The sequence below is a fragment of the Cyclopterus lumpus genome, chromosome 5 (genome assembly GCF_009769545.1).
Source record: "Cyclopterus lumpus isolate fCycLum1 chromosome 5, fCycLum1.pri, whole genome shotgun sequence".
NCBI classification, from domain to species: Eukaryota; Metazoa; Chordata; class Actinopteri; order Perciformes; family Cyclopteridae; genus Cyclopterus; species Cyclopterus lumpus.
The window spans coordinates 25,780,223-25,792,722 of NC_046970.1; the positions used below are offsets into that span (position 1 = coordinate 25,780,223).

The 12,500-nt window shown below is 44.8% G+C and overlaps 1 protein-coding gene across 1 annotated transcript in view; it reads right to left on the minus strand.

The window, feature by feature from the left end:
* The window catches only part of ptprt (protein tyrosine phosphatase receptor type T), a 197,901-nt gene that overhangs the window by 33,596 nt on the left and 151,805 nt on the right, over positions 1–12,500 (minus strand). The window contains exons 19-24 of the mRNA XM_034533285.1: positions 10,717–10,880; positions 7,701–7,781; positions 6,019–6,054; positions 3,478–3,570; positions 2,675–2,769; positions 853–940 (exon numbers count right to left, since the gene is read on the minus strand). Coding sequence (XP_034389176.1) covers positions 853–940; positions 2,675–2,769; positions 3,478–3,570; positions 6,019–6,054; positions 7,701–7,781; positions 10,717–10,880 — 557 coding nt within the window. The remainder of the gene's footprint in view (positions 1–852; positions 941–2,674; positions 2,770–3,477; positions 3,571–6,018; positions 6,055–7,700; positions 7,782–10,716; positions 10,881–12,500) is intronic.

Here is a 12,500-nt window from a genome sequence, read left to right on the forward strand (position 1 = left end):
GACGAGATCTGATTCCAGATCAGACTTTAACCCTAAACGTGGACGTCCATTGTTCACATGGAGCCGCCCTGCTGCTCCTCAACCCCTAAACCTGTGTTTGAAGAGAAGTGAAAGAAGACCCACAACTGGAAACAGAGGGGGAAGAATATCCTATGAGTATATAGTATATATAGTATATAGTCATATTCTCATATACAGCGCCTATAAAAGTATTCCCCCCCCTTGGACCTGTCACCCTTTTGCTGCTTTGATGAATGAAATATACATACAATAAAATGTGGCTTTTTTGACAAGAATTTGCACAAAAAAAGCTTCTTTCATGTCAAAGATAGACGGTTTTTTTGGGTGCAAATTCTTGTATATATATATATATATATATATATATATATTTTCAGCCGTCCACATTAACAGCTCCGCCTCGTCACATTTCTTTGTTCTAATCAAGACACAAAGTCATTTCCCTCGAAGCTCTTTTAAAACATTTTCTCAAGAAAATGAGTCTTTGTACAATCACAGCAAGCGAGACGGACAGTTTCCATTACAGGAGCCGGTAATTAAAGGATTTATACTAATAGCACATTTATCATAATTCCTGTTGGCCATCAAGTCCTTGACAGGCTATTTCCTTCCAGAGCAATGTTTCATGTTAAAGCCTCAAGTTAGTGGAGTGTGTTTACATTAACACACACACATCAGAGGCACACACACACACATCAGAGGCACACACACACACATCAGAGGCACACACACACACACATCAGAGGCACACACACACACAACCAACCCAGACTAACCTTAACCAAACCAAGCCAGACTAAGTGAGAACTCCATCGTGGTCATTACAGTACTCACAAGCGATGATGTTTCCATAGCGATTCTTGTTGCGGTTCTCGTCCTTCTTCGCCGTTTCCCAGGGTGCCGTCTGTCCCTCCGCCAAGGCCTGAACACACACACACACACACACACACACACACACACACACACACACACACACACACACACACACACACACACACACACACACACACATGTACACACAAGAGTTTCATATTGAGGCCTGAACACACACACACACACACACACACACATGTACACACAAGAGTTTCATACTGAGGCCTGAACACACACACACACACACACACACATGTACACACAAGAGTTTCATACTGAGGCCTGAACACACACACACAAACACACACTATACTATACAAATGCACTGTGACAGAAAAACAGAAACCTAAACATCATCAAGTAGAACATGTTCTTTTAAGTAGCATATGGGCTTGAGTGTGTACGTCTGTGTGTGTGTGTGTGTGTGTGTGTGATGGTGTGTGTGTGTGTGTGTGATGGTGTGTGTGTGTGTGTGATGGTGTGTGTGTGTGTGTGATGGTGTGTGTGTGTGTGTGTGTGTGTGTGTGTGATGGTGTGTGTGTGTGTGTGTGTGATGGTGTGTGTGTGTGTGTGTGTGTGTGTGTGTGATGGTGTGTGTGTGTGTGTGTGTGTGTGATGGTGTGTGTGTGTGGTAATAACAATGGTAATAACACTGTTGTCCTCTCTGAACCTCAGCGGCGCGTTGAGTAAGAATAAAGCTTCACGTCACCGGGCTAAATTAATTTAATCTATTTTAAAAGTTTCACAGAACGTCTGAAGTCACTTTAATATCCATTTAATTGTTTCACAGCTTTTTAAATATAAAATCTCCTGCATGAAGCATGTGATGTTCTCAGAGAGGTAAAGTAAATAAAGGTAAATAACCACTCAAACCAGTGGGCCCAGTGTGTGTGTGTGTGTGTGTGTGAATGTGTGTGTGTGTGTGTGTGTGTGTGTGTGTGTGTGTGTGTGTGTGTGTGTGTGCCCAGTGTGCCCAGCTGGACTCGTGTGTGGAGATGGTTCAGTGTTTGTTAATGGGCTTCAACAGTGGAGGTCTCATTACACACAGACAGGGACACACACACATTGTGTTGTTTGTGTGTGTGTGTGTGTGAGTGAATGTGTGTGTGTGTGTGTGTGTCCGTGTGTGTGTGTGAATGTGTGTGTGTGCGTGTGTGAATGTGTGTGTGTGCGTGCGTGCCCTGTGTGTGTGTGTGTGCGTGCCCTGTGTGTGTGTGTGCGTGCGTGCCCTGTGTGTGAGTGTGTGCGTGCCCTGTGTGTGTGTGTGTGTGTGTGTGTGCGTGCCCTGTGTGTGTGTGTGTGTGTGTGCCCTGTGTGTGTGTGTGTGTGTGTGTGTGCGTGCCCTGTGTGTGTGTGTGTGCCCTGTGTGTGTGTGTGTGTGTGTGTGCCCTGTGTGTGTGTGTGCGTGCCCTGTGTGTGTGTGTGTGTGTGTGTGTGTGCCCGGTGTGTGTGTGTGTGTGTGTGCCCTGTGTGTGTGTGTGTGTGTGCGTGCCCTGTGTGTGTGCGTGCCCTGTGTGTGTGTGCGTGCGTGCCCTGTGTGTGTGCGTGCCCTGTGTGCGTGCGTGCCCTGTGTGTGTGTGCGTGCGTGCCCTGTGTGCGTGCGTGCCCTGTGTGCGTGCGTGCCCTGTGTGCGTGCGTGCCCTGTGTGTGTGTGCGTGCGTGCCCTGTGTGTGTGTGCGTGCGTGCCCTGTGTGCGTGCGTGCCCTGTGTGCGTGCGTGCCCTGTGTGTGTGCGTGCCCTGTGTGTGTGTGCGTGCGTGCCCTGTGTGTGTGTGTGTCATCACCTCGTACTCCTCCTTGAAGCCGTAGCCTTGGCCACACTTCATCTGCGTGATGTGCTGGAGGAGATCTGCCACTCGAATCGCTGGCTGGAACTGACCTTCAGGACCAGGTGAACATGAAAGGAAACGGAGGAAGAATTATGGGACCAGCTGACGCAGCAGAATACATGTTAACCAGTGGACCCTCATACCGTCACATAGTATCTAACGGAAGGTTATTATCATTATCACTATGACGACGTGTCTACTGGAAACCTCGAGAAGAAGCTTGAGGTATTGCCGTCCTGTTACAATAGTAATAATATTAATATATGAATTATATATAAGAACTTCAGCTCCATGTTGATAAATCGTCACCTTACATTGAAATGAACTTCAACTAATTGAAGTGAGGAGCTGATTAATGGAAAAACTGACTAGTTGAAAGGCTAACTAATAAACTGAAATACTTCATGGCTGGTTATCTAAATGCTTAGCTATCTTATCGACTCTCCGACAGGTTGACCTAAGCCTAACCTGACTAACCAGCTAACGAACTAGCTGACTGACTACCTGACTAACCTTTTAACTAGCCAGTTAGCTTACTAACTGACGGACTAACCTGCTAACTAGCTAGCTGGCTGGCTCACTGACTAACCTGCTAACTAACTAGCTGGCTGGCTCACTGACTAACCTGCTAACTAGCTAGCTGGCTGGCTCACTGACTAACCTGCTAACTAACTAGCTGGCTGGCTCACTGACTAACCTGCTAACTAACTAGCTGGCTGGCTCACTGACTAACCTGCTAACTAACTAGGTGCACATACCACTCTGGTAGGAGAGCTCCACAGACTCACAGCCTCCGTAGGGGAAGCTCTGCAGAGTCAGAGAGGGCTGGGCGAGCGACGGCTGGCTGCTGTCTGTGAATGGAAAGAGAGAGAGGATGGTGTTGCCATGACAACACCACACACACTGCATGTGCACAGCACACACACACACACACACTCTGGCTCATATGGACACACATCGACGCCGATGACAATCACCTCCCTGCGCCCTGATTGGTGGGCGTGGCCTTAACACAGGGAATATCTCTCCTCTAATTGGGGAGGATTGATTGGATGAGTGTATGTGATGACTTAGTCGGGGCAGATGAAGGGGGGATGATGGAGTGGTGGAGGACGACAATCATAACACAAGGGAAGAGGAGGAGGAAGAAGGTGTATTTGTTGTCTCAAACTTAGCTGAGCGACTCTGAGACCAGAAGAAAGAAGGAGCAGGAAGAGAAGGAAAGGGGAATGAGTGTGTGTGTGTGTGTGTGTGTGTGTGTGTGTGTGTGTGTGTGTGTGTGAGTGTGAGTGTGTTAATAGAGAGTGTGTGTGTTAATAGAGTCATAGAGTGTATCATAGAGTGCTCTATGATATAAAGGTCCCTCCTCCCACCAGGTGACTATAGTTCCCTCCTTTCTGTCTCCCTATGTTTCTACTTCCTGTACCTGTGTTTCTACTTCCTGTACCTGTGTTTCTACTTCGTGTTTCTACTTCCTGTACCTGTATTTCTACTTCCTCTGCCTGTGTTTCTACTTCCTGTACCTGTGTTTCTACTTCCTCTGCCTGTGTTTCTACTTCCTGTACCTGTGTTTCTACTTCCTCTGCCTGTGTTTCTACTTCCTGTACCTGTGTTTCTACTTCCTCTGCCTGTGTTTCTACTTCCTGTACCTGTGTTTCTACTTCCTGTACCTGTGTTTCTACTTCCTCTGCCTGTGTTTCTACTTCCTGTATCTGTGTTTCTACTTCCTGTACCTGTGTTTCTACTTCCTCTGCCTGTGTTTCTACTTCCTCTGCCTGTGTTTCTACTTCCTCTGCCTGTGTTTCTACTTCCTGTACCTGTGTTTCTACTTCCTCTGCCTGTGTTTCTACTTCCTGTACCTGTGTTTCTACTTCTTCTGCCTGTGTTTCTACTTCCTCTGCCTGTGTTTCTACTTCCTCTGCCTGTGTTTCTACTTCCTGTACCTGTGTTTCTACTTCCTCTGCCTGTGTTTCTACTTCCTCTGCCTGTGTTTCTACTTCCTGTACCTGTGTTTCTACTTCCTCTGCCTGTGTTTCTACTTCCTGTACCTGTGTTTCTACTTCCTGTACCTGTGTTTCTACTTCCTCTGCCTGTGTTTCTACTTCCTGTACCTGTGTTTCTACTTCTTCTGCCTGTGTTTCTACTTCCTCTGCCTGTGTTTCTACTTCCTCTGCCTGTGTTTCTACTTCCTGTACCTGTGTTTCTACTTCCTCTGCCTTCTCTTAAACATGGTGTGAATGTTTCAGGATCCGGTTTCATGCAGTTTGCTGTGTCAGCAAAATGAAGGAAACAATGTGAACAGTAACTTTTATATTGTAACCCTGGTTCTATGAGCAGAGATAAACAACATCACAGGAAGTGCATCTTTCACAAGTGTGTGCAGGATTTAGCAGCTTTACATGGAGTTTGTTTGTTTGTTTGTTTTCTCTAAACAAAAAACTTCTTTCCCAACAAAGAGATAAGGATGAAAAAAGGGAAAAGATAACAAATAAAGACACGAGAGAGAAGAGGCAAGAGAGAGAGAACGAAGGAGCTGAATGGTCAGGCTGCAGGTCACAGAGGCAACAGGGGTCACAGAGGCAACAGGGGTCACAGAGGTCACAGAGGCAACAGGGGTCACAGAGGCAACAGGGGTCACAGAGGTCACAGAGGCAACAGGGGTCACATAGGTCACAGAGGCAACAGGGGTCACAGAGGTCAGAGGCAACAGGGGTCACAGAGGCAACAGGGGTCACAGAGGTCACAGAGGCAACAGGGGTCACAGAGGTCACAGGGGTCACATAGGTCACAGAGGCAACAGGGGTCACAGAGGTCACAGGGGTCACATAGGTCACAGAGGCAACAGGGGTCACAGAGGTCACAGGGGTCACATAGGTCACAGAGGTCACAGGAGTCACAGAGGTCACAGGAGTCACAGAGGTCACAGGAGTCACAGAGGTCACAGAGGCAACAGAGGTCACATAGGTCCCAGAGAAATGAGACATGAAGAAATAAAACATGAAGAAATGAGACATGAAGAAATAAAACATGAAGAAATAAAACATGAAGAAATAAAACATGAAGAAATGAGACATGAAGAAATAAAACATGAAGAAATGAGACATGAAGAAATGAGACATGAAGAAATAAAACATGAAGAAATGAGACATGAAGAAATGAGACATGAAGAAATAAAACATGAAGAAATGAGACATGAAGAAATGAGACATGAAGAAATAAAACATGAAGAAATAAAACATGAAGAAATAAAAATGAAGAAATGAGACATATATATACACTAAATGAAGGTTGTGACTCACCGATGGAGGTCGTGGCTGGAACCGGCTCTTTGGAGACTAAAACAGGATCAACATGACACTGACTCACATGTACACACTTGTATCATATGTATGTGTGTGTGTGTATATGTGTATATATATATACACACACACTTACTAATATAACACTGATACACTTATATTATAATACCATTGTAGTGTGAGTACAGGTAAAGGAAGCAGTACTTTGATGGTAGTAGTAGTGTGTGTGTGTACCTGAGTAGTATTGTGTGTGTGTGTGTGTGTACCTGAGTAGTATTGTGTGTGTGTGTGTGTGTGTGTGTACCTGAGTAGTATTGTGTGTGTGTGTGTGTGTACCTGAGTAGTATTGTGTGTGTGTGTGTGTACCTGAGTAGTATTGTGTGTGTGTGTGTGTGTGTACCTGAGTAGTATTGTGTGTGTATGTGTGTGTACCTGAGTAGTATTGTGTGTGTGTGTGTGTGTGTGTGTACCTGAGTAGTATTGTGTGTGTGTGTGTGTGTACCTGAGTAGTATTGTGTGTGTGTGTGTGTGTGTACCTGAGTAGTATTGTGTGTGTGTGTGTGTGTACCTGAGTAGTATTGTGTGTGTGTGTGTGTACCTGAGTAGTATTGTGTGTGTGTGTGTGTGTACCTGAGTAGTATTGTGTGTGTGTGTGTGTGTGTGTACCTGAGTAGTATTGTGTGTGTGTGTGTGTGTGTACCTGAGTAGTATTGTGTGTGTGTGTGTGTGTACCTGAGTAGTATTGTGTGTGTGTGTGTGTGTACCTGAGTAGTATTGTGTGTGTGTGTGTGTGTGTACCTGAGTAGTATTGTGTGTGTGTGTGTGTGTACCTGAGTAGTATTGTGTGTGTGTGTGTGTACCTGAGTAGTATTGTGTGTGTGTGTGTGTGTACCTGAGTAGTATTGTGTGTGTGTGTGTGTGTGTGTACCTGAGTAGTATTGTGTGTGTGTGTGTGTGTGTACCTGAGTAGTATTGTGTGTGTGTGTGTGTGTACCTGAGTAGTATTGTGTGTGTGTGTGTGTGTGTGTGTACCTGAGTAGTATTGTGTGTGTGTGTGTGTGTGTGTGTGTGTGTGTGTACCTGAGTAGTATTGTGTGTGTGTGTGTGTGTGTGTACCTGAGTAGTATTGTGTGTGTGTGTGTGTGTGTGTGTACCTGAGTAGTATTGTGTGTGTGTGTGTGTGTGTGTGTGTGTGTGTGTACCTGAGTAGTATTGTGTGTGTGTGTGTGTGTACCTGAGTAGTATTGTGTGTGTGTGTGTGTGTGTGTACCTGAGTAGTATTGTGTGTGTGTGTGTACCTGAGTAGTATTGTGTGTGTGTGTGTGTGTACCTGAGTAGTATTGTGTGTGTGTGTGTGTGTGTGTACCTGAGTAGTATTGTGTGTGTGTGTGTGTGTACCTGAGTAGTATTGTGTGTGTGTGTGTGTGTGTGTGTGTGTGTACCTGAGTAGTATTGTGTGTGTGTGTGTGTGTACCTGAGTAGTATTGTGTGTGTGTGTGTGTGTGTGTGTACCTGAGTAGTATTGTGTGTGTGTGTGTGTGTACCTGAGTAGTATTGTGTGTGTGTGTGTGTGTGTGTGTGTGTGTACCTGAGTAGTATTGTGTGTGTGTGTGTGTGTACCTGAGTAGTATTGTGTGTGTGTGTGTACCTGAGTAGTATTGTGTGTGTGTGTGTGTGTGTACCTGAGTAGTAGGAGTTCAGCACAGATTTGCTCTGCAGCGTTTTGCCTCCTTGCACAGAGAAGGAACAAGGAGAGGGAGCAGCTAGGGAGGAGGAAAGGAGGTAAGAGGACAAAGGGGAGTGGAGGAGAGGAGGAGAACGTGAACATAACAGGAGAGAGGAGAAAGGGAGGAGAAGAAACGAGCAATGTATCATCACACAATAAACAATAAACAATAAAACATAAACAAAGCGATCGATGGTCCACATGGAAGCAGAACAATCCAATAACACAACGCGGCCATCGATGGTCCACGTTGACTAATGGAGACTAAAGTGTTCTCAAAGAGCATCAATACATACGGCTGAATGAAGAGGAGGAGGAGGAGGAGGAGGAGGAAGGTTACATATGAACCTAACTCCTTTCCTCCTGCCTCATCCCTTCCCTGTATGCCAATGCTCCTCCCTCTCTTCCTTCCCTTAACTCCTTTCCTCCTGCCTCATCCCTTCCCTGTATGCCAATGCTCCTCCCTCTCTTCCTTCCCTTAACTCCTTTCCTCCTGCCTCATCCCTTCCCTGTATGCTAATGCTCCTCCCTCTCTTCCTTCCCTTAACTCCTTTCCTCATCCCTTCCCTGTATGCTAATGCTCCTCCCCCTCTTCCTTCCCTTAACTCCTTTCCTCATCCCTTCCCTGTATGCTAATGCTCCTCCCTCTCTTCCTTCCCTTAACTCCTTTCCTCATCCCTTCCCTGTATACTAATGCTCCTCCCTCTCTTCCTTCCCTTAACTCCTTTCCTCCTTTCCTCATCCCTTCCCTGTATGCTAATGCTCCTCCCTCTCTTCCTTCCCTTAACTCCTTTCCTCCTTTCCTCATCCCTTCCCTGTATGCTAATGCTCCTCCCTCTCTTCCTTCCCTTAACTCCTTTCCTCATCCCTTCCCTGTATGCTAATGCTCCTCCCTCTCTTCCTTCCCTTAACTCCTTTCCTCCTGCCTCATCCCTTCCCTGTATGCCAATGCTCCTCCCTCTCTCCTTCCCTTAACTCCTTTCCTCCTTTCCTCATCCCTTCCCTGTATGCTAATGCTCCTCCCTCTCTTCCTTCCCTTAACTCCTTTCCTCATCCCTTCCCTGTATGCTAATGCTCCTCCCTCTCTTCCTTCCCTTAACTCCTTTCCTCATCCCTTCCCTGTATGCGAATGCTCCTCCCTCTCTTCCTTCCCTTAACTCCTTTCCTCATCCCTTCCCTGTATGCTAATGCTCCTCCCTCTCTTCCTTCCCTTAACTCCTTTCCTCATCCCTTCCCTGTATGCTAATGCTCCTCCCTCTCTTCCTTCCCTTAACTCCTTTCCTCATCCCTTCCCTGTATGCTAATGCTCCTCCCTCTCTTCCTTCCCTTAACTCCTTTCCTCATCCCTTCCCTGTATGCTAATGCTCCTCCCTCTCTTCCTTCCCTTAACTCCTTTCCTCATCCCTTCCCTGTATGCTAATGCTCCTCCAGCAGCTTAGAACCGAGAAGCTGAACAAAGAAAAGTGCTTCGACAGCAAAGAGAAGAAAACTGGTGACAATAACAATAACAAGTTATTCGGCCTGCGAGGGTCCGTTGGAGGAATATTACTGGATGTATATATATTGATATATTTATATATTTATTTATTTATATATATATATATATACATATTTATTTATATATAAATAAATATAACCCTCCCGTGTCAGCGTTTCTCTGTTTCATTAGGACTGAGCCTGGATCAGTGGCCGCGGACCTGTGTGTGAGTGTGTGAGTGTGTGTGTGTGAGTGTGTGTGTGTGTGTGTGTGAGTGTGTGTGTGAGTGTGTGTGTGAGTGTGTGTGTGTGAGCGTGTGTGTGAGTGTGTGTGTGAGTGTGTGTGTGAGCGTGTGTGTGTGAGTGTGTGTGTGTATGTCTCCTTCTAGATTATAGACCTCTTCACTTTATGCAACGATGAAGAAAATCCACATAAAGAAGACCACCTTGGCCCAAAGAGGTCCAGTCCAGTCTGCCTCGGAGCCAAGAATCCAATACATACATATCATTTATGTATATATATATATATAAATGATATATATATTGGATTATTGGCTATATATAAATGATATATATAAATATGAGGTTCCCTCTGAGGTTCCCACTGAGGTGACCTCTGAGGTTCCCACTGAGGTGACCTCTGAGGTTCCCACTGAGGTTCCCACTGAGGTTCCCACTGAGGTTCCCACTGAAGTGACCTCTGAGGTTCCCACTGAGGTTCCCACTGAGGTGACCTCTGAGGTTCCCTCTGAGGTTCCCACTGAGGTGACCTCTGAGGTTCCCACTGAGGTTCCCACTGAGGTGACCTCTGAGGTTCCCTCTGAGGTTCCCACTGAGGTGACCTCTGAGGTTCCCACTGAGGTTCCCACTGAGGTTCCCACTGAGGTGACCTCTGAGGCTCCCACTGAAGTGACCTCTGAGGTTCCCACTGAGGTGACCTCTGAGGTGACCTCTGAGGCTCCCACTGAAGTGACCTCTGAGGTTCCCACTGAGGTTCCCACTGAGGTGACCTCTGAGGTTCCCTCTGAGGTTCCCACTGAGGTGACCTCTGAGGTTCCCACTGAGGTTCCCACTGAGGTGACCTCTGAGGTGACCTCTGAGGTTCCCACTGAGGTTCCCACTGAGGTGACCTCTGAGGTTCCCACTGAGGTGACCTCTGAGGTTCCCACTGAGGTGACCTCTGAGGTGACCTCTGAGGTTCCTACTGAGGTGACCTCTGAGGTTCCCTCTGAGGTTCCCACTGAGGTGACCTCTGAGGTTCCCACTGAGGTTCCCACTGAGGTGACCTCTGAGGTTCCCACTGAGGTGACCTCTGAGGCTCCCACTGAAGTGACCTCTGAGGTTCCCACTGAGGTGACCTCTGAGGTTCCCACTGAGGTGACCTCTGAGGTTCCCACTGAGGTGACCTCTGAGGTGACCTCTGAGGTTCCCACTGAGGTGACCTCTGAGGCTCCCACTGATGTGACCTCTGAGGTTCCCTTGAGAGCGGCGCTTACTGAACCCGTTGAGGTCCTGGGTGGACGAGGTGGAGGTGGAGAACGGGTCGTCTTTGTGCAGCGTGCTGACTTTAGTGGTGCTCTTGTCGGCCGTGGTGACCGGGCCCATCTCCCTCTGCTGGGTGGAGCCGCTGGCCGTCTCCTTCTGCTTCTTGGCCAACTTCCTGTAGCGGCACGAACACACACATGAAGGCCCCGACGGTCACACACACACACACACACACACACACACACACACACACACACACACACACACACACACACGATGACGTGACACTGTAAACATGCAGTAAGGGAACACAGAACACACTCGATGGCCGCGTGAGGATGAACGTCGTCTTTCTTCTTCATATCTAACAGTCAAAGCTTTCTGCTTATGAAACATCTGTTTCTCTTTATTGATGGATGCTCTGAGCGGATGGTAAATGTTGGACATTGATGGCTGTTATTAACTGCAGGTTAAGTATTTCTACAACTCAGATCATTCTAATAATAATAATATATAAATATCATCTCTATCTAATAAACATCTCTAAAGATCATATCCATCTAATAATAATATATAATGATCATCTCCATCTAAATATCCATCTCTAATATTCATCTCTAATGATCATCTCTAATGAATATGTCTAATGATCATCTCTAATATTCATCTCTGATAATCATGTCTAATGATCATCTCTAATAATCATGTCTAATGATCATGTCTAATATCCATCTCTAATATTCATCTCTAATGACCATCTCTAATAATCATCTCTAATTAACATCTCTAATATCCATCTCTAATGACCATCTCTAATAATCATCTCTAATATTGATCTCTAATATCCATCTCTAATGAACATCTCTAATAAACATCTCTAATAATTATCTATAATATTCAGCTCTAATAATCATCTCTAATTACCATCTCTAATAATCATCTTTAATATCCATCTCTAATGACTATCTCTAATAATTATCTCTAATGACCATCTCTAATAATCATTTCTAATAATCATGTCTAATGAACATCTATAATGTCCATCTCTAATAATCATCTCTAATGACCATCTCTGATATTCATCTCTAATGACCATCTCTAATAATCATCTCTGATATTCATCTCTAATATTCATCTCTAATATTCATCTCTAATATTCATCTCTAATATTCATCTCTGATAATCATGTCTAATATTCATCTCTAATAATCATCTCTAACGACCATCTCTAATAATCATCTCTAATTAATATCTCTAATATTCATCTCTAATGACCATCTCTAATGATCATGTCTAATACCCATCTCTAATAATCATCTCTAATATTTATCTCTAATGAACATCTCTAATGACCATCTCTAATAATCATCTCTGATATTTATCTCTAATATTCATTTCTAATATTCATCTCTGATGACCATCTCTAATAATCATCTATAATATTCATCTCTAATATTCATCTCTGATAATCATGTCTAATATTCATCTCTAATGACCATCTCTAATGATCATGTCTAATACCCATCTCTAATAATCATCTCTAATATTTATCTCTAATGAACATCTCTAATGACCATCTCTAATAATCATCTCTGATATTCATCTCTAATATTCATTTCTAATGACCATCTCTAATAATCATCTCTAATATTGATCTCTAATATCCATCTCTAATGAACATCTCTAATAAACATCTCTAATAATCATCTATAATATTCAGCTCTAATAATCATCTCTAATTACCATCTCTAATAATCATCTTTAATATCCATCTCTAATGACTATCTCTAATAAT